General features: G+C 25.4%; 1 protein-coding gene across 4 annotated transcripts in view; it reads right to left on the reverse strand.

Annotated features, from left to right (window-relative positions):
• Positions 1-10,000, reverse strand: part of LOC100207602 (kinesin-like protein KIF13A) — an 83,802-nt gene that overhangs the window by 69,681 nt on the left and 4,121 nt on the right. For all 4 annotated transcript variants that reach the window (XM_065795696.1, XM_065795694.1, XM_065795695.1 and 1 more), the window contains exons 2-6: positions 9,897-9,972; positions 9,670-9,682; positions 4,205-4,262; positions 4,031-4,123; positions 3,748-3,839 (exon numbers count right to left, since the gene is read on the reverse strand). In XM_065795696.1, the coding sequence (XP_065651768.1) occupies positions 3,748-3,839; positions 4,031-4,123; positions 4,205-4,262; positions 9,670-9,682; positions 9,897-9,972 (332 nt within the window). The remainder of the gene's footprint in view (positions 1-3,747; positions 3,840-4,030; positions 4,124-4,204; positions 4,263-9,669; positions 9,683-9,896; positions 9,973-10,000) is intronic.

The following is a 10,000-nucleotide window of genomic DNA, read 5'->3' on the forward strand; positions in this document are numbered from 1 at the left end:
GAAGAAATAGAAACAGATCAAGACAATTTTCTAACTCTTAAGCTATAAATATATACAGTATATACAGTCTAAAATATTATACAGTGTTATTGCAATATTGGGAACTTAAGCAGGCTAAAAAAAAAAAAAAAGGTCATTGTTTCTGACCTTCAAAAAAAGATTTAAGCCAACCAAGATTCGCCCAGGAATGTTTTATATTTTATAAATTATTTAACTTGTTTAATTCTGAGCAAATTAAAATTTTTTCATCATTTTTTAAATTTTTTTGTGATATAATAGAAAAAAACAAGAGCGAAAGACAATTGTTTGCTATCAAAATTTAGATGAATAAATTTGATACTTTGATCTATTTTAATTGCGTACTTAATTGCTTTAATTGTGTATCTATTTTAATTGCATACTTGTTTTTATTTTTAAATTATAAATGTAAAAAAAAAAACAACCTAATAGTAAGACTTTTTATCAAAACTTTTTTTAAGTTTTTACGATCTTCTTGTAACTTTTTAAATTGCTTAAACAACTTTTTATTGTCAATGTATTGTATGGAAGGTAGTTTAATATTTAAGTTTTTAAATACTTTATAGTATTTTAAAACTAAAAGTTTTAAAATACTTACAAAATTTTTTTTAACTTTTTTGCATAGATATTTGTATTTTTGTTCTTCTAATTTAATATTAAAATTTTTATCATTAAATAAATTTATAGCAATTTAAAATTGCATTAAATATGATACTTAAGGCTTTAAAAAGTTGTCTGCGATAAGTAAAAAAACATATTTAAATCGATAGCTTTTAAATGAGAAAGTTTTTTTGATAGCTTGATAACTTTTAAATGAGAAACTTTCTTTTAACTAACATTCTATTTGATTGAATTTGGCTCACCAAATTCAATCAAATAGAATGTTAGTTAAAAGCACTTTCGTTGCAATATGCCATTTTAGAATTAACTTAAATAAGCAGCACAGTAAGTTCACCGCACGAGGACAGCACAAAAATAACAAACGCCAATTAAATTTTTTTTTTTTAACTTTTGAATGAAGGATCTTGTTTTTTAATGACAACACCTTTTTTCACATAGAAATTGATCAAATTAATTCATTTCTTCGTCGTGCGTACTATTACATTTTCTACATGTCTAGTGTAAAGCCTTAAACCTGAGCCTAAAATAAGTTTTTTTTCTTGTATGATATTTTGAATCTTTGGGAATTTTAAACCAATCAGGAATTCTGCAATATAGGTGGTGTCATCAGGTTGGTTAACACACTGCTAAGAAAATAATGCAATGTGACCAGATAATCAGTGTTGCTCATTGTCTCAAGCTTTCAGACAATCAAACAACAATATATCTATAAATGGCGAGTACGATAAAGAGAAACAACCTTAGCAGATGATAATTTAGCAATTGACTGTATATATGGTTTCTATAAAAGGTTAGTAGTAAACGATAATCCAAGAAGACATTAAGAAGAGGATTCAGTGAGAGGGTTGCCATTCATTAATATAGGAATGTTGACATTATTTTGGTAGTTGTTTGCAGTAAACAACTGTGTTTTGTTGGAGTTAAAATTTACAAACCACTGTGAGTCCCAATCTGTTACAGAAGTGATATCAGATTCAAGATATGGTGCATTGCATTGGGATGGTAAGCTTTTAAGAGATATGCTGGAAGACACATACAAGTGGCTTGCAATCTTTTTTTCTAGGGCTTCATAATACAAGGAAAGGAAATTACTAGGTGTCCCTTCTCAAGCTCACAAGGAGCAGCTCAGGCTGAAGCAACGCTTGATCTGCTAGAAGTCAGATCTGTCAGATAGTTGAAGCTCTAGTATTTGACACAACAATGGTATACACAAAAGAGCTGCTAAGCTAATGGAGGCATGTCTAGTTAGAAAGCTATTTTACCAAGCTTGTTGTCATCATATTTTAGAACTTGTTGGTGCTGTATGGAAATTATTTTTTGGTAACATTTTAGGCCCTGAAAACAAACTATTTGAAAAATTTAAAGATGCATGGTCAAAGTTGGATAAAAATCGACCAATTCAAAAACTGGATAAAAATCAACCAATTCAAGAACTGGATAAAAATCAACCAATTCAAGAATTGGAAGCTGAAAACGAATGATTGCTAAGCATAAAATATAAAGTTGTCAAAGAACTTGCAAGCATGTTATCTTACAAAGACTTAACAACATTTCCAAGAGATGGTTATCATGAATCTGCTGAAAACGCTCTGATAATCTTGGGTGAAATTCCCCAACATGGTACCCACTTTCTCAAACCAGGGGATATGCATCAGGCAAGTTGAATAACCAGCAACATATATACTGGAAAGATGTATATGTTTTCCAAACAGATGCAATATGATGATGCTATGGTTGCAAAACTTATAAATATCAATGGATATTTAGCTCATTTTTACAATCCTGCATGGATGAAAGGATGCTTTCATCCATGCAGGATGTGGAGCAGATGCACCTATAAACAACCTCCAGTTTATTCATAACATGCCTGATTTTAGAGATGTTGACAAAGATATCGCTGATATTGTGATTAAGAAACTATGTAATCACAGTGGTACTTGTCAGAAAAATTCGTCCTGTTTGTCTTGTTTAGTAAACATTATTTGATGACCAATGCACTAAAGAAAGAAATGGTAGAAAGTTGTTTTGACTCCAATACCAGAAAGCTTCTGCCTTGGTAAACCAGCTTTCAAAAAATTTTTGACCAGGATATTTATCTTAGTTAAGTGCTAAAAAATAAAAAGTAAAAACTTTTTTTATTTGCGAAAAATGCTTTTTTTTTTCTGTGAAATCTTTGATTCTTTTGATTAAATTAATTTATTTTAAAAGTGAATATTGAAGAATAAGCTATTAATAAAAATTGTTTCTATTTTATTATTGTTAATTTTTTTACTAGACTAGGCAAAAAACAATCATTTTGCGTTTGCATTTTACTTTATTTATAATTAAGATAAAATAAATAGTTTGTTTTGCCAGTTTTATTATAATTTTTATTTACAATTAAAATAAAAAAATTGTTTTGCTGTTTTTATTTTTATTGAAATAGCAAATAAAAATTAAGTTTAAAAATTGCACACACCAGCCTAAAAATGCTCGCTGCAAATTACAAACGAAGAAGACTGTAGACATTTGCCAATAAATATTAAAATGAATGTTAAAATTTTTCAACAAAAAAAATTTGTTGAACACTGATACACACACACACATATATATATATATATATATATATATATATATATATATATATATATATATTATATATATATATATATATATATATATATATATATATATATATATATATATATATATATCGTCGGGGATAGTGCAAATCCGCGTAACTAGCATTGGCTACTTTATTTGGATATTAATAATTTTTACAACAAATATCTATTGTTGGCATTACAAAAAACATGAATAATACTCTTTATACTAAAATGAAACAAAAATCTGTTGAAATAAAAAAATTTTAAATTTTAAACTTTTCCAGTAAAAAAAATGTACTCTAGATACGCGGTATTATCCAATGCTAGTTACGCGGTTTTGCACTATCCCCGATGATATATATATATATATATATATATATATATATATATATAATATATATATATATATATATATATATATATATATATATATATATATATAATACCTGTTAGTAATGTATGACTACTGTTAGTACAGAAACATGTTTATATATGCTATACAGAAATAACTGCACATACGCACCCGATTGATTCTTTCAAAAAGTGAGTCACATATTCTAGGTATAAGTCCCTTTTGACCAGGAGCACCCATCATTGAAAAACTCTTTCCAGAACCTTAAAATTTTTTTTTAAATAACAGATAAAAATACATGATAATACATATTTATAAAAAGGAGTAAAAATACATATTTATAAAAAATACATATTTATTATTTTTAATATAATTCCTTGTTATTACCATTAATAGCTGTTAATATTATTATCAACTAACACTGATCTTATTAATTAGAAAACTAAATATGAACCTGTTTGTCCGTATGCAAAAATGCATGCATTATACCCATTGAAGGCATTTTCTAGAACATCTGTTCCAAGACATTCAAAAACATATTCTTGTCCTACAATAAAAAATTAAAATATAATAAACTGAAACAAGAATCTTCTACTCAGATAGTTATAGATTTTTTTATAAATTTTACCTGAAAATCTTGGATCGTCTTTATCCATAGACCAAAAACAATGATCAAAAGTAAATGACTGAATGAATAGAAAACAGTTATTATTGCTCTTTATTACATATATTGTTCACTTCTCTGCACAACTTAAAATTTACAAATTAAAGCAACAGACAATTATTCAATTTTTTTTTATTAAAAAAAAAGGTTTTAATACAAAATAAAGGTGTATAAATTCATTTTAATACAAAATAGTGCATAAATTTATGTTATTTTGAATACACAATTTTGAATACAAAAATTTGAATACAATTTTGAATACAAAAAATTTGAATTTTTCATAAGCAATAAAACACTGATATCTATTGTCTCATTTTTATTCAGACAACTTCTTTATTTAAGTATTTCATGTTAAGATAATTGATATTATTGTCACAGTTTCACCTTATCTTCAAATGACAGAGTTTCTCTGATTTCTCTCAAATTTTAATTCAATTGAAACTTTTTAAAAATATAATTGATATCATTAATTTAAATGTATTAGCGGGCTAAAAAACTACAGCACATCAAGCTTTCCCGGGAAGCACGTGTGGTAGCACGCTTTGTTTGTCCACGTTTAAAGTAATATTTTTAAACACACTGACCATGACAGCTCGCATCTTTTAATTGTTTTTTCAATACTTATATAATAAGAAAATAAGAAAATAAATTTATTTGTTTGCTATTTATTTGTAAAAAATATTATTTGAATAATAAATTTTGTAATGACGGAAAAAATTAAATAAAAGAATTGCATGATTTCTTTTATAAATGTATTTACCACGTTTGATGCCTGTCTGAAAGTTTCCTTTATATTGCCCAATTTTCAACGTTAATACAAATTACTAAAGATAATGAACATAATGATTGTTCTGTTTGAAATGTATTTAAAAACTTAAAAAAAAATTTTAAGTAGGCTCCTTCCATTAAAAAAGTTCAGTAAATTACAAAGCACTTGTCCACAAGCTTTTGGAGCATATTCGATAACAATAGCTCATCAGGAAATAAGCTATCAGGTTTAAATGCACAATTTGGAGAACCCAAAAAAAGTGCAGACTATTTCAATGGGGATAGTGAAAGCAACCAAATATTTTATTTTTGAATATTAGTATTAATGACTCTTTTTTACATAAAAAACTTCCTAAAAAATAAAAACAATTTTTTACAAATAAATAGCAATTAGTTTTCTTGCATTCCTGTGCATTGATAAAAACAGTAAAGTTTAGCAAAAACATTTGAAAAACAAATTTCAAAACTGTCCATATTTCTAGCGCAAATAATAAAGTGTTTTCTTAATATACTGACTGACAAAAGCTGCGCATAAATTGCATATCAAAAAATGTTTTTATTTTTGTTATGTCTTATTATCTGCTTTTTTTTTCGACTTGTATAAATTTTGGTAGTGGAAAATAATAAACGCCCTAAAAAAAAGAAAACAAAAACAGTAAAATATTATAGGTATATTATTTTTTGCTACAAATTCTTAAAACACTTACTATATAAAAATGTGGTCAAATTGTCTAAAAAAATTACTTTAAATGTGAACAAACAAGGCATTCGACCGCACACCCTTCTGGGGAAGGCTTGGCACATAGTAATAATAAAAAACCCAAAATAAATAAAAAACTTAATTAGACTTTTTATTTTCTGTTTTGAATTTTTAAGCAACTGAAAAAATATTGTTTAAAATGTATCAAAAAATATTGTTAAATCATCATACAACTAAATTAAAAGAAAATGATTTCAATAACATTTGTACAAACATTGAAAAAAAAAACATGACACAAAGAACTTCAAAACTTTAAAAAATGAATTAATTGCACAATATAATTAGATTTTTACTATTTGTTTTTTGGTTATGACTAATTTTCAAAATTATGTCAAACTAATAACAAACTAAAATTGAAAAGCGTTTTTCTAAAAGGCGTCACACATATTTTGAGTAAACAAAAGAAAACCAATTATCTGACAAAATATTAATTATTTTTACAAATAAAAATATATTTTTGTGTCCTTTTTTTAATAAAATACAAACAAAATCAGGATCTGCAGAATATGTGTTTGCTCTCCAATCTTCTTTTCTCTAATCCCTCATTGGAAACGGTAACTTTTTAGAATCTGCTTAGCCATTTTATGGTTATCTTTTACAAACCAGTCTTCTCCTAGTTTTCGGACAGTTCCCTGATCTGCAAAAACTTTGTAATATTCTGAAGGAAAAATAATTATTTCTTTTTTGAGTAACACTTTTTCGATATTCTTGTTTTGTGATGAACAAACGTCTGAAAATAAATGTAGTTTAATTTTTTTATTGATCTCCTTCATTAAGTAACTCTTTTTCTAAGCTAGACAAGAAGTGAATCAGGGCTGAAGATACTTTGTTTTACCACTCTGAGTTTCTAATCAAGTGTAAAGAAAAATTTTTTCTTTATTTTTAGCTATTTCATCATGTCGAACAAATGTTAAATTGTAAAACCAAATTTGTCGAGAAAATAACCCTCACTTACACTTAGTTTGGGTATTGGTTGATTTTATTGCATATCAAAGTAAACTTTAACTTTAATAATGTTTTCATTTTTTTCTTTCATAAGAGAATAAAACTTTTTTGCCCTTAATATGTGCAAACAATATATAGCATATTCTCCTGCCTTTACTTTTATGTCAATTGTTTTTTTCATCAAATCTTTTTGTGTTTCACAAAATGAACAAATATCTGTTCTTGGATTTCCAAATCCAATATTAAATTTTTGGGAAAAAAATTTTCTTAAATTTTGAAAGCAATGAAATATTACTTTGATTTCTAAAGTGTCCAGTTTCTCCATAATTTCATAATATTTAGTTCAGGTGGAAGATATAATCTGACACTTTTTCTTCTGTTATTATGCGAAGCATACCCTTTAAGCTAGCTAACAAAATCCACTATGGAGTTAGTTATTTCTCTATCTTTTTCAGATTATCTAAAACTTTTATGAAGTTCTGGTCGCATACACCCATTTTTATAAAAGTATTTCAGAATATTTTGAATATTTTTTTCTTCCAACACAAGTAATTGACAAGTTTTCTTACAAACTGGAACTGTTTTTAATGTACAGTCAGCAATTTTATATCTAATTGAATGTTTTCTTAAAACTAACTCGCCATACCTGGGTCTGGACCTATTTACTTGATTAACATTTACAAACTTTAAAAGAAAACCGTCTTATTTCACTTTTGATTTTACTTTATAGAGCAAATTGAAAAAGTCTAAATAAAGTTTATTGCAATAAACAAAAATATTGTAATCCTATTAAATATTGTAATCATATTAATTACATTTTATTAGAAATAAAAATACTATAATTCTAATAGGGTATTGTTTATTTGTTTGAAACTCATAATTTACTAGTATCAACAATCTTGAACTACAAAAAAAAGTAACCATTGCCATAAAACAAGTAACTTAAAATATCCAGGTAGCTTAAAAATAATGCTTTACATCTTTTGTAGCTGTGCCCGCAAGCTATAATTGGTATTTTTTTCAAATGATAAATGTCTTTTGAGGTTTTCCTGTTCTTTTTAAACTTTTTTAAATATTTTGCGATATTGTCCAGGAGTTACACAGCAATAAAACAAGTCCAAATCAGAATCCATTTTTTACAAATATTTGTTTTCGAATAAACTTCAGCGTTAAACTTTTTACCGCTTTTTTATAAGACTTATGACCAATTAAAAAATATCAATTTTCATTTAATAATTATCATGATGCACAATTTTCTGTCCTTATTAAAATATTCATAAATATGCCTTTTTTATTTAATAATTAGAAAATTAAAAAAAAATTAATTTCATAAAAAATGGACTTAGCACCTTTTAGAAAAACGCCTTTAATTGTGAATGGTAAATAAATAAATAAAAATACACATTATATATACAAAACATTTACTGTTTTCTCTTTAAAAAATTAAAAAAAAAAATTTTTATTAGTTTTTCTTTTTGTAACATTTATTAGTAACTACCTGTTTACTACCCTGTGGCAGTGTCACAACAAGAACCTGAAAGCATCCATTAAAGAAAAAAGAAAAAGTGAGAATAAGTTTTTAGTACTTTTTTATAAGTACAAGAAATTTATATACAGATTTGTAAATATGTAACTTATGTAAATTTATATGCAGATATGTAAATATATAACTTATGTAAATTTATATACAGATATATAAATATGTAACTTATGTAAACTTATATACATATATGTAAATATGTAACTTATGTAAATTAATAAAATTATGTCATTTAAAATTGTCAATGCAACAAAAAAATATTTCCTTAATGAAGTGGAGGAACCTTCAATGACTAGTTATTTATTTTTCTAGGAGCTTTGCATCTAATCACTGAGCTACTTATGCTTACACCAAGGTCCCCCCCCCCCCTCCAATCCTCTTATATTTTCTATTTGCTAAAGTTTATGTCGTAGTTTAATAACCTGTTAAATCTGGTTTAAAAACAGCTTAGTTTTAAGTTTTTTTTCTTGAAAGTTAACTGCAGAAAAGTTTCTAAAAGAAAATTCTAAAAAATAGAGTTAACTTATTTGACATACCTAGTTTTTTATGACAAGTTTTACAGCTCCTCTTTTGTTAGATATTAATTATTGTCATTTTTATTACTATTTGTAAACTAATATTAATTATAAATGTTGTTACATTTATATAAATAAAATAAATCTATACTGTGTAAAATCTCTGATAAAAAATATTTTATATTAGCAATTTCTTTTTTTAGGTTTAAAAATAAAAAAATTTTGGAAAGAAAAGTGGTGGACTTTGTTTAAAAAAAAATGCCAATTAGTTGCTTTTGAAATTTTATGAAAATCATTAAAAAACAAAAAAAATAAAACTTTAAAAATGTGATGCTTGAAGGTCAAAATATCATAGCACATAAAATGTGGCAGACCTATATGACAGTTCAGATATATAGCTTCTTTGTAGCTTGCCAAATATTGAAGATATGCATATATTATGAAACAATTTGCCAGATATGCAAATATTGCCATTTAAAATGGTTTCTTTATAACATTTACAGACAATCTTAATTAAGAACTGGATTATTGACACATTTTATTATTACACATACACATTTAGTAAAAAACAATAACAATAGTAAATTTAAAACATAATTATCTTAGCAGGGAATTTTAAACTGATCAGTTTTAAAACAGCTGTTTTCTTATGCATTGTTTGATAGTAAGTAAATTATTAAATTAAAATTGTATTTTTTCAAAATAAATAAATATTTTTAATGCATTTTTCTTAAAGATTCATAACTTATAAATTTTTCATACAATGTTGTGTAAAACAAAATTTGGAATTAATATTATGATTTTCTTAAAAATAAATATCTTTTATAAAACTAAATGCTAACAAATGAAAGTGAACAAAAACACAGAAACCAAGAAAACCTTCAAATAAAGTAAACCATACCTTGGGTGGTCTCCTGAAAAAGAAATAAAAATTTATTTTTGCTATATTGAAATATAAAATAATACTTTAAATTTATTTATAACTAACTTGTTATGAAAAAAACTAAACCTAAAGAACTATTATTAGACTGTTTATTAGACTTTGACTGAATTTTAGTACAACAAGTCATTATTTTTATACATTTTACATAAAAAACTTATCATTTGATTCAATAAATTTCAACTTACTTTTCATTTTTAGGTGCTTTTAAAATGGTTTGATTATCTTTCATGTCAACTACAATGTCTATCCCGCAATCAATTTCTGAAAATTTAAGAAAAATATTAATACT

This window comes from Hydra vulgaris, chromosome 04 (genome assembly GCF_038396675.1).
Source record: "Hydra vulgaris chromosome 04, alternate assembly HydraT2T_AEP".
Taxonomy (NCBI): domain Eukaryota; kingdom Metazoa; phylum Cnidaria; class Hydrozoa; order Anthoathecata; family Hydridae; genus Hydra; species Hydra vulgaris.